This window comes from Myotis daubentonii, chromosome 4, assembly GCF_963259705.1.
Source record: "Myotis daubentonii chromosome 4, mMyoDau2.1, whole genome shotgun sequence".
NCBI classification, from domain to species: Eukaryota; Metazoa; Chordata; class Mammalia; order Chiroptera; family Vespertilionidae; genus Myotis; species Myotis daubentonii.
Window position 1 is genome coordinate 20,535,523 of NC_081843.1, and position 12,184 is coordinate 20,547,706.

Here is a 12,184-nt window from a genome sequence, read left to right on the forward strand (position 1 = left end):
AGTTAGTTAACCTCTCTCTAAGCCTCGGTTTCCTCATCGTAAAAGGGGACAATTGATGGATCTGAATCAGGGTTTCTCAACCTCACCACTACTGACATTTGGCCAAATAATCCTTTGTCATGGAGCACTGTAAGATGTTTAGAAGCATCCCTGGGCTCTACCCGTTAGATGCCAGTAGTACTTCCCGACCCGTCAGTTATGACAACCAAATATCTCCAGACATTACCAAGCCCTCCATTAAGAACCACTGATCTAGGTAACTTAGTTCTGTGCATGGTGCGTAGCAAACATCATGACTATTTTCTCTTTTCAGAGTGCAACACTATTAGGTTTAAGCAATGTTTTTTCCTGCGTTGGTTTTTTTTTTTTTTTTTAAGATGCTACTTGCATTTTTGTGACAAAATTATTTTTTACAATTTAGGCAAAATGTTGAATCTCATGCTATGTGGATTCTAGTCACTTAAAAAAAGGTATGTGATGCCCTAGCCACAAGCCTCAATGGTTGAGTGTTGACCTATAAAATAGGAGGTCATGGTTCAATTCCTGGTAGAAGCCTATGCCAAGATTGTGGGCTCAATGCCCACTAGGGGGCGTGCAGGAGGCAGTCAGTCAATGATTCTCTTTCATCATTGATGTTTCTATCTCTCTCTCCCTCTCCCTTCCTCTCTGAAATCAATAAAAATACATGAATTTTTAAAAAAAGATATGTGAGCAGCAGCAGCAAAAGAAAAAAATAGATAAATTGTACTATATCAAAGTTTCCACCTTTTGTGTTTCCAAGGATGCCATTAATAAAGTGAAAAGACAACTCACAGAAAGGGAGAACAATTTGCAAATCATATATCTGATAAGGAACAGGTATATCTAGATTATATAATGAAATCTGACAACTCAATAAGACAAAGACAATCCAATTAAAAAATGGGCAGAGGGCCCGAACTGGTTTGGCTGAGTGGATAGAGCATCGGCCTGTGGACTGAAGGGTCCCAGGTTCAATTCCAGTCAAGGGCATGTACTGTGGTTGCGGGCACATCCCCAGTAAGGGGTGTGCAGGAGGCAGCTGATCGATGTTTCTCTCTCATCGATGTTTCGAACTCTCTATCCCTCTCCCTTCCTCTATGTAAAAAAATCAATAAAATATATTTTTAAAAAAATAAATAAATAACGGGCAGAGGAATTGAATGGCTAGAAGAAAAACAAGTGACCAATAAGCACATATAAAGTTGTGGGCTATCAAAGATGAAGTGGTATGTGACTTCTGACGCTGTGCCTGAAGGCAGCAAAATGGATAAGTTGTGTTCTTTCCTCTGCTAAAACCTAAATGTGCAGAGCTGCCCTTCTCATATCCCACTGCAACAGAAGTGAAATGCAGGCATCGATTCAAGGGTGCACTTCATATGTCAGCATTGGTCCTAAACTTGGACAGGGCATGTATTCAAATATACAAAAACACTGCTCTTATTTAAACATGCTTGTTGACTTGTATGCTGTTGAATGTTAAATAAAATGTTTTATTTTGTCTTGTTATTTGTATTGCTTTTTTGTGCTTACCATATTGTTTACTTCTCTCATGTTTTTTGACTCATGCCCGTGAGTCTAACTTTGACTTTTTCTGGCAGTAATTAATCTTTGAGACCATTTTACTGCCTACTCTGATGAATGCATGCTTTATAACAGAGAAGCTATTGGTAGTATGTATTCTCTTGACATTCTGTTTGGTAGTCAAATAGATGAGGGAAGATGGGCTGCCATTTTCATTTTAACTCAATTGTGTCAACAAATAATCCTGGAATGTGGAAAGCCTTTCTAAGCCTGATGCAAAACTCAGAAACTATAAAATAAAACCCTTGTCTATTTTGAAAAAATTTGCAAGTCAAGAAAAGTGAAAAAAAAAAAAAAAACACAGTAAAAAAAAAATGACAACCTGGGAAGCTGGACTAATCAAAGTGTGACCATAAGGAGGCCCTTTTTTCATTTATTTGATCAGCAAAGTGCAAAGTATTTTATAATAGTCACTATTGACAAGTCTAGAAAAATAGCACGCTCATATTTATTGGAGGCAATGACTCTCACTCTGCCTTTCTGAAGGGCATTTTCTTTTTTTAAAATTTTATTTTTAATCCTCACCTGAGGATATTTTCCCACTAATTTTTAGAGAGAGTGGAAGAGAGAGGGAAAGACAGAGAGAAATATTGATGTGAGAAAAACACATTGATTGGTTGCCTCCTGCACACGCCCTGACCAGGGCCTGGGCCAGGGAGGAGCGTCCTTTGGCCCTGATGCTCTATCCACTGAGCCGAACCGGCTAGGGCTCTGAAGGGCATTTTAGAAGTCTCATAAAATATTTGAATCATATACCTTTGACCCTAAAATACTATTTCTGAGTATATATATTTGCTCACGTATCCATGTACACACATGCAAGGATGTTCACTATAGCACATATATACAAGGATATTCATTATAGCATTGTTTATTGTAGTCAAAGACTGGTATGATCTAAATTCCATCAATTGGAACCTGTTTATAATTAATCCATACAATAAAGTATTGCACAACATTTTAAAAGAATTTATGTCCTGATGTGGAAAGATATCCAAATTATGTGAAGGGAAACAAGTATGCATAATAGTACAAATAAAATGATCACTTTTTCCCTTAAGAGGGGAACATACATACCACTTGTGACATACACATGGACACACCTAAAAATTACAAGTTTTTTATTGGAAACAGGATTGAAGATCTGGAATGAGGTAGGTAGGTAGAATGATTTTTACTTTTCCATTTATATTGTTCTGTACAACTGGAATTCTTCAGTTGAAATATGGAGTAATAATAATAACCCCACCAATGAATACAGAAAAATACAGTGTTTTCACCAAGTGATACCACTTTGTGGCATTTATACAAAGGAAGAAATTGAATGAGTGTGCAAAGATGAATGTACAAGGGTGATGAGTAAATGTAGTACTAAAACACAGAAAACAGCCCAGCCAGTGTGGCTCAGTGGTTGAGTATCGACCCATGAACCAAGAGGTCCATGGTTTGGTCCTAGGTTCTAGCCCCGGTTGGATTCCCAGTCAGGGCACATGCCCAGGTTTCCGGCTCGATCCCCAGTCGGGGGCATGCAGGAGGCAGCTGATCTAGTCTCTTATCGATGTTTCTATCTCTCTACCCATCTCCCTTCCTTTCTAAAATCAATAAAAACAAATTAAAACACACACAGAGAACACAACCCAAATGCCCTTTAGCACAGAACTGTTAAATACATTATGATGTACCCATACCCTGGAACACTATATGACTATTAATAAGAAGGAATGAGGCTACTATATTGAAAAGATATCCTAGATGTATTATAAAATAAAAGGTAGGTTTCATAATTAGCTGTGTAATACAGCTTTTATGTTAAAAGTATTTACATATACATATTGAAAAGTCTGCAAGAGTATTAAATATAAAAGGGTACATTAATCCACTTATCTTGAGTCATCATTCTCTAGTGACTTTAAATGGAGGTAAAGTTTCCAGATCTTAGCTGAAAGATGTCATATTGACATTGTTTCAGATGGGCCTTCTAATTCCAAGGTTGGAGGCTAATCAAGGAGCACTTTCCCACGTGTCTGTATTGAGTGAGTTGGTGTACTGGTACGTACTCAGTTCTTTCTTCACTTATTCTCATTTAATCCTGAGAGCAAACACTATGAGTTTCTGTCATCATCTCCATTCATGATGCTCAGGGAAATGGAAGTAATTTGCCCAAGGTTACTCGGCTAGGAAGTATCTGTACAATTACTGAGAAAACCAAATGAGATAGCAGCAGAAAAAAAGATAATTCGATTCAAACCAGATAAATCTGGGTTCTTTAAGCCTTTTCCACTTCTGAGCCTTTGAGTCTGTGTCCCCTGCTCTGAGGGGCCTCTTCCTTCCAGGAGCCCTTGTCAGTGCTTCAAGGCCCAGTGAAAATGCTTCCTCTCCCAGGAAGTCCTCCCAGATTCCATCGCCCTTTTATCCCCACTAATCTGATTTTATGCCCTCATGGCATTTAGCAGACTGCTTTTCAGAGTGCCCTCCTGTGAGCCTCATCCTCACAGCTCTTGCAGGTTGGCCATGAGCACCCACCAAGTGCTGATGTGTAATAATGTTGCTTAGATCTTTTTATAAAGGGTAGTTTAGAATGAAAAAAAATCATCCAGTAGCCCGGTCTCTAGAGTTATCTTCTGTGTGTGTGCTTGAGAGAGAGAGAGAGAAAGAGAAAGAGAAAGAAAGAGAGAGAGAGAGAGAGAGAGAGAGAGAGAGAGAGAGAGAGAGGGAAAGAAAACCTTGGCAGGTCTCAGAAAATATATTAACATGCACACAGCTTAACCTATTTTTTTGCTGTATAACTGAAGGTTTTCAGATTTTTTTTTTGTATTGTAAGCATTATTGAAAAAATGTTCATAGTACAGAATAAGTTGTGTTTGTAATGCCTGTAAAAATAGGTAGACTCCAGTGATGGCGAACCTTTTGAGCTCTGCGTGTCAGCATTTTGAAAAACCCGAACTTACCTCTGGTGCCGTGTCACATATAGAAATTTTTTGATATTTGCAACCATAGTAAAACAAAGATTTATATTTTTGATATTTATTTTATATGTTTAAATGCCATTTAACAAAGAAAAATCAACCAAAAAAATGAGTTCGCGTGTCACCTCTGACACGCGTGTCCTAAGTCCGCCATCACTGCTAGGCTGTGTGCCTCGAATCCGGATGGACAAAGTGCCCTGCCCTTCGGGGGGCCTGATGAACTTAGGGTTCCCCTACAACCCTTACTTTTGCCTGGCACGTCCTTTCCGCCATGGCCTCCATCCCCCTTGCTTCCTAAATCTGTTTTCAGATCCAACCAGGAATCTGCCCAGATTCCTGCTCTAAGAACTCACTTTTTGGTGAGAGGAGCATACTAAGGAAACACACATATCAATAGCAGATTGTTCAAGGTGATCAAGGTATGAAAAGACAACAACCGGGCAATGGGAGAGAGGGGGGAGGGCGCCGCTTTGAAACAGGCTGGTCTGAACGGGGCTCTGTGCTCAGGGGCCTCGAGTCGAGCCCGGAGGATGACAGCCAAGGGGCGGGGTGGGGGTGGGGGGAGCGGGGAGGAAAAGAATCCGGAGAGGAAACTCCTAGGGCAAAGGCCCTGAGGCAGAAAAGCGCTTAGTCCCCGGGAGAACGGAACGGCGGCCCGTGTGCTGGAACCGCACGAGCGGAGCAGCGGCCGGCGTGAGATGAACAGAGGCGGCGGGACCCAACCCTGCGGGGACGCGATGGTCTCCGGGAGGTCTGATTTTATTCCAGGGGCGGTGGCTTTAAAGCCACATTTGTAGGAGCGCAACCCGGCAGCTGGTGGGAGATGGTGCTGCACGCCGACCTCCCCACGCCCCAGGGGCTCCCGGTCGCCGCCAGCGTGACCTGCAACAGGGCCAGTTTGCCTCTGAGTGGTCCACGCCCACTTACGTGGCTGCCCGTTCCCCAGACCCTGAGCCCCAGAGGCTGCCCCACCGGTACCCGCGGCGCGCAGCCCCGCCCCAGGTGCGCACGTGGGGGCGCACAGCCCCGTGCGGGCACACAGGTGACAGGGCTGTTGCGCGCGGCCTGTTGGCGAGAGTCCGCGCAGAACTTTCCCCCTGGAAGCGGGGCCGCCCACTCAGCGCGGCCACGCGGGTTCCGGTCGGAGGAGGCGGGGGCTGCCGCGTGACGCCAGCGGCCGCACGTGGGCCGGGAGTGTGCTGTAGGGACAGGTGCGGGGGCTGCCCGCCTCACCCGCAAAAGCTCAGACGCGCCAGGGCCTCGGCACCCTCTCCTGTTCGGCTCTCGGTTTCGCGGGCCGGCTGGGCGGCAGCTGCCGTCTAGTCCAGAGACGTGTCCGCGGAGGACGCGGGTTGCTCGCGGTGGAGGCGGGGAGATGGGCGGCAGAGAGTTCCCCGCGATAAGCTCTGTGGGTGTGGGCCGCCCTGCAGGACACAGGAAGGGCCCGCCGGCCTGCAACCTGGAAAATTTTTCTTTGGGCTCTGAGGTTCGACTTGCCCATCTAAGAAATGGGACAGTGAAATACACAGATGGGAAGCACTTTGTACACTTGGACAGAAGTTGGGTGTTTTATTCAATTCCTCCATTTCCCTCCTCCTTGTGGAAGCCCAAGGGACCGGACTAACCAGGCTGTCACCCATCACGCCCTTCCAGCCCCGCGGCCCAGTGGCCGGATCCAATTTTGCGTCTCCTAGGGCCTGGAAGCACCGGAAAAACCCCCGCCGCGGGTGCGGTCGCAGGGCCTGTCACGTGACTCCCACTGGAGGCCCAGGGGCTGGGGCAGCGGGCAAGTGCGCATGCGCACTTTTTTTTTTTTTGGCTTGGACGCAACCACTGTCAGCTCTCCCCCCTCTTTCTACGACTTCACCCTTCCCGACGTGCTCTCCCTTTCCCCCGCCGATTGGTTGTTATGGCAGACAGGTGGAGGAACCAATCACGGGGCTGTATTCAGACACCGGCACGCGGAACAGGTTGTATCGGACCAATGGAAACCCACGGAGCGGACGCGCCCCAATTGGGCAGGGGAGGGCCCAGTGGGCGGTGCTTCCTCAGTCGGCATGTGGGCGGGGATCAGCAGCCGCAGAGGCGTCGACGGCGGTGGCGACGACGTTCCTTAGTTTTCGGTGTGGGCTCATTGGCGCTGGCACGGCTGCTGGGAGGGCTCGGTTGTCAGCAGCGGCGGCCCTACGGCGGGGGGCCGCGGCGCCATGGGGGGACGGTAGACGGGCTCCGACTCTAGAGGCGAGAGGCGGCGGCGGTCCTCCGGCCCTCGGCGACCTTCGGCGGGGCCCAGGGGTGGGGAGGCCCGGGGCGGGGGTCGTCCCGGGCAGCGCGGGGCCGCGGGGCGGGGCTCGCAGGTCATTGGGGAGCAAGAGGCCTGGGCCGCCGCGAGGAGCCGCCGCCGGCCGCTGGGCCCCGCCACCGGGCCGCTTGACGACGACGCTTCCGCGGGAGCCTAGCCTGAGGAGGACGCGGCGGCGGCGGCGGCGAGGCCGCGGGAGGCCGCGGAGGATGGAGGAGCGGAAGGAAGAGGGCGAGGCAGAGATTCAGGAGCACGGGCCCGAGCATTGGTTCTCCAAGTGGGAGCGGCAGTGCCTGGCCGAGGCCGAGCAGGACGAGCAGCTACCCCCGGAGCTGCAGGACGAGGCGGCGGCCGGGGCGCAGCCCGAGCACAAGCAACAGAAGCTGTGGCACCTCTTCCAGAACTCGGCCACCGCCGTGGCCCAGCTCTACAAAGGTGAGGGCCGCCGCCGCCATCTTGCCGCCGCCACCTCGGCCCGACCCTCGGCCGAGGGCCCCGGGCGGCCTCCCCGGCCCGGCCGCCGCCCCGCTGCCCCCTCCTCACAAGATGGCGGCGCGGAGGCCGGGCCGCGGGGGCGCCCGGGGGAGGCCGGGGCCGGCGCGGGGAGGTCTGCTTTGGGGGCCGGCCCCGAGGAGGCCGCCCGCTCCTCGGGCCTGGCTGCCGGGGGGCCCGGGCCGGGGAGGGCAGGGGAGGAGCCCCCAGTCACAAAATGGCGAAGGGAGGCGACAGGGCCGGCCCTATTGTGCCCGAAGCCGGCCTCGGGGCGGGGACAGGGCACCTCCCTGCGCCGTGGCTGGGCCTCGGGCTGCGCCCCGGACCCCGAGGCTCCCCTTCCACCCCTCCGCGGCCCCCTTTTCTGCCTTCCTCCCAGTCACTGTGGGATCCCGAAACCCTGGAACAAAATGGCGAAACCTAATATGGCCGTTCCTGAATGATTGACGCCCAAATAACATTTCTTTCTCCGTTTTTTCCCCCCTCCTCCCTTTTCCCACTTTTTCAGACCGAGTGTGTCAGCAACAAGGACTTTCTCTCTGGGTCCCCTTCCAAAACGCAGCCACCGCCGTCACCAACCTCTACAAAGGTAAAGATAACCTTGCTGCATTGCCGATTAGGGGAAGGGCGCCTGCGTCAGGGTGAAAGGCCCGCGTTCCAAGTGTGTGGGCCGCCTGTACCCGGACCCAGACTGCCGGAGTGTTTGCTCCTGTACCCAAAGATGAACTTGGAACTTGCAACTTGGAAATGGTGGTATTCTAGCGAGATCGAGGATCTTCAGCTGGGGGCGATTTTGACGCTCCTCCCCTCTCCACCCCCGCCCCCCCGTACATTTGGTTACGTCTAGGGGCGTTTTTGAATGTCATCACTGGAGGGGCTGCTGAATATTCTGTTCGCTAGAGGCAGACCCGTTACCCTCACCCCACCCCACCTCCATGCTCCAAATGTCAAATAGTGCGCAGGTCAAGAAGCCCTGAGCTGACTTTGGGTGAGAGGAGCTTCTCTTTGGAAAAGGCGCCCAAGGGAAGAAAGTTTATGGTTTTGCGCCACAGCGAGGTTGGGGGGGGGGGGGGAGCTGGGGGGCGTGTGGAGAATTGTTGGCACCTTGTGGAAAAGATTCTTGTGATGGACAGCTTAGAGCCTGATCGTCTGTCGCATTTGTAAGTGCGTTGTAAACTAGCTAATTGAAATAACCTGTGCCCATCTCAACACGCTGCGCTTCCCTAGCAACTTCAAGTATTTATCTTGAAAACTACCTTGTATCTACTTGTACAGTATTGACAGGAAATCTGTGATCTGAGTGTGAGTTAAGAGTTGTGTTTTATGGTAGTGCCTTTCTGGAGTTAATTTTTCTCTTCTGTGATGACACGAAGATATGTTAAAGTAAACGTTCTTGCCCATTGTGCTCTCTTCGTGACAATGGGTTGAGATTTTGTGTCTTACTGATTTTGAAGATTTGGAAATTTGGGTTTAAGTTTTGGGTGGTGGGGCAAGGTTTCTATGGAAAAAGGATTTGAATTTGACTGTTAATAAAGATATGATTAAATGCTCTCAAACTTATAGAAGCTGCTGGTAACAGTAATGGAACTCATTGCATTTCAAAATTATCAAAATAGGCTGTGGATGACTTGATTCTCAGATTCTTTTTTTTGTGTAAGAATGTGCAAATGATGGTAGCATTCTATAAGAAAAATACTCTTGTGAGATTTTGTGGGTAGAATTTGCGTTTTTTTGATAATGTAAACAAACTGGTGAGTAAAATGTTAATTTTAGGGAATGAAGAACCGATAGTCCAGGCTTATCAAAAAAAGGGAAACAAAACGTGCCCCAGTGATCAACTTTGATTTTATTGTTAATCCTCATCTGAGGATATTTTTCCATTGATTTTTCTAGAGAGAGTGGAAGGGAGGGAGGGAGGGAGATTAACAGAAACAGATATGAGAGAGACTGTCAATTGGTTGCTTCCCCTGCACATAACCTGCAACCCAGGTACAAACGAACCTGCCTGATGCTCAGAAGTACATCAGCTAGGGCGAGTTCCTTAAATTTTGACTCCTGAGTAGTTTGCTAACAGGAATATTCTCTGGGATGGCTCTTGGTTTCATCCAGACAGGGAAATTTGAAGACATAGAACTCATTTTTTAAAATATTCAGATTTCTTGGGGTATAACTTACATGCTTTAAAATTACCCTTTAAAAGATGTAAGCTTGAGCTTGACAAACACTGTTAAGAAATTCTATCTCCACCACAGTCCCTAAGCAACCACTGATCTGATTGTTGAATATATGGTTTTTCCTGTTTCCATAATTTCATAAATAGAACCTTACAGTATGCAGCTTTTGTGTATGGCTTCTTTTGCTGAGATTGAGTTCACATTGCATGCATTAATAAATAGCTCAGTGCCTTTTTTTCTTTTTCGTTTTGTTGAGTAGCTTTCTGTTGTATGATGGTACCATGGGGTATCCATTTGCTTGTTGCAATTGGCTTTTTATTTAAAGGGGAAGGCAACACATTTTTAGTGCCTTGTATGTGCCAGGTTTGCCCACGTCAGTCAGTGGTAGGCAAACTGTGGCTCTTTGGCCCCTTGAGTGTGGTTCTTCCACAAAATACCATGTGTGGGCGCGCATGTACAGTGCGATTGAAACTTCGTGGCCCGTGTGCAGAAGTCGGTATTTTGTGGAAGAGCCACACTCAAGGGGCCAAAGAGCTGCATGTGGCTCGTGAGCCGCAGTTTGCCGACCACTGGCCTAGGTTATACAAAAATAGGAATGCTTTCTAGTTGGTTTTTTTTTTTTTTTTTTTAGTTTTTGGTGCTCTTGTCTACAAGATTCTACTTCTTTAGGGCTAAAGCTGCCAGTTTTCTTTAGTGCAAATTCTTCATATAAGTAGATGGGCTTAGAAGCTGAACTTTGAAATCTCCAGTTGATTACTTGATTTACAAAAAGTCTATTAGTTTTATTTGTTTAGAAACAATGTAATATTCATTTATTTAGAAATAAACATCACCTGAGATTCTTGCATTATTGCAAATGCTGAATTGCAAATGCTGAATTGTTAGACTGAATTACTCTTACTTTGTATTTTATTTTTGTTAAATGCATTCCTTTGTACCTGATAGAAAAGGTAAGTTGTGGTTTGTGGAGTTTGGTAGTGTAGCAACATATTTTATCTGATTTAAGGAGAGTGTGGATAGTGCTCTGAAGTTACATTGTTATTCCTTTTCAGGGTGTGGTGTAGAGAACACAATTCAACTATAGGAATAATTGAATACCGTAAATAGGTCTAATAAAATTGGCAAGGTAGTGTCACAGGTGTATGCAGCATTAAGTAGTGGTAAATTTCAATCAGAATGTTCACAGTTCTGATTATTTAAATGTAATTTACAGGGGGGCAATTTGAGGGGATCTTTTTAATTGAGTGGTGCTCCTGTATTTTGTATGATTAAGCAATTAACCTAGCAAGCTAAAAAATGGCTCATTTTGCAGCCTAGGGTTAGCTTGGTACATTCACCAACTTCTTCATAATCTCTAAAAATGAGCACATTGGAAGGTCAGAAATGAGGTACAAGCCTATAAGAGGGCCCCTGTGGTCTTATGAAAAATTGAACATTATGTTGGTTAGGCAGAAAATATAGCTGGAAGGATTTGGAGGAGAGTGAGTTGGGATATGTGAGTGGACAGAATTCAACAAAATGGAATGCATGCTTCCTTCTCCACAAAGTAGGGCCAGACTTTGCCAGCCTTTTTTGGAAAGGGGAAGGAAAATCCTGATGCTGGTTCTTGTTTTTATGTTGATTCGATAACTCTTGCTGGTTCTCGTTTTTATGTTGATTTGATAACTCTAAAGAGGGCGGTGTTCGTTCAATATTTAGTCAGGTTGTGTCTCCTTTGCCTAGTCTAGTGCATTTTTTGATGTCTGCAACTAAAGGGAGTGAAAAGTTAACTGAGGTCATTTTAATATATTCCAGGTTGATGCTTACTGGGAAATACTGGCCAAGCCTGTGTGTTGCTTCTTAATTCCACCACCCACCCACCACATTTTCTTGGGTGATTGATTTCCAGTCTCTGTCTTTTGACTCTTCATTAGGAAAGTACATACTCTCCTTATCTAATTCCAGATTCCTCCTTCATGGGGCTACTTGTTCAGGTTGTCTTCTAGGACAAGGCCATCCTAGGAGCCTCACATGGTCAGACTGAGGTGTCAGCTGGTGCTCAGCTCTTCAGCAGACCCTATAAGCTAGTGCTTTTGATATTAACCTGTAGAGCCACTTCTTTGTTTCTCTCAGTTTGTGAAGGTTTTTCTTCTTTAATTCTTTTTTTTATGCTATGCCTTGTTTGCCTCTTCGCATTTTAAAACTGCTTCTGAAACTTCAGTTGCATGCTGACTTCTACCACATGTTGAGAGCTTTCTCTTGATATTGTTTATATTAAAGATGTTTCTGGTCTCCCTGTTAATAGCATTTGCCCCAGGCCAGCAACCTTATGGAGTCTACTGCTGGATTATCTGAGTTCAGAATTTAGACTTAATACAACATAGCTGTAAACTTCTGGAGACAGACAGTGGAGCAAGATGTTTACCCATTGTGCTCCTTCATTTTCTTAACTGTAAGTGGTGGGGATTAGTCTTCACAGCTTAGTACAAAGCTCTTAGTTTAGTGCTGGCATATAGTGAGTATTCAAGTGTTAGGGTTGATTGTTGGTGATCAGGTTTTATTTTTTCAGATGTTTCTGGCTGTGGACAGTACTGAAGAGGAAGGGAAGATATTCTAATTTATTTTTTGTCTATACTTTTTTTCTTGTGTTGGAATAAACTACATGGTGT

The 12,184-nt window shown here is 46.7% G+C and overlaps 1 protein-coding gene across 4 annotated transcripts in view; it reads left to right on the forward strand.

The window, feature by feature from the left end:
• The first annotated feature begins 6,409 nt into the window (after positions 1 to 6,409).
• Positions 6,410 to 12,184, forward strand: part of HAPSTR1 (HUWE1 associated protein modifying stress responses) — a 34,776-nt gene continuing 29,001 nt past the window's right edge. For 3 of the 4 annotated variants that reach the window (XR_009452550.1, XR_009452549.1, XM_059693145.1), the window contains exons 1-2: positions 6,482 to 7,305; positions 7,871 to 7,951. Coding sequence is in view for 2 of the 4 variants with exons in the window: in XM_059693145.1 (XP_059549128.1) it covers positions 7,080 to 7,305; positions 7,871 to 7,951 (307 nt within the window). In the remaining 2 variants the exon portion in view is untranslated. Of the gene's footprint in view, positions 7,306 to 7,870; positions 7,952 to 12,184 lie in introns of all 4 variants that reach the window. The other variant, XM_059693143.1, reaches the window with a different exon arrangement.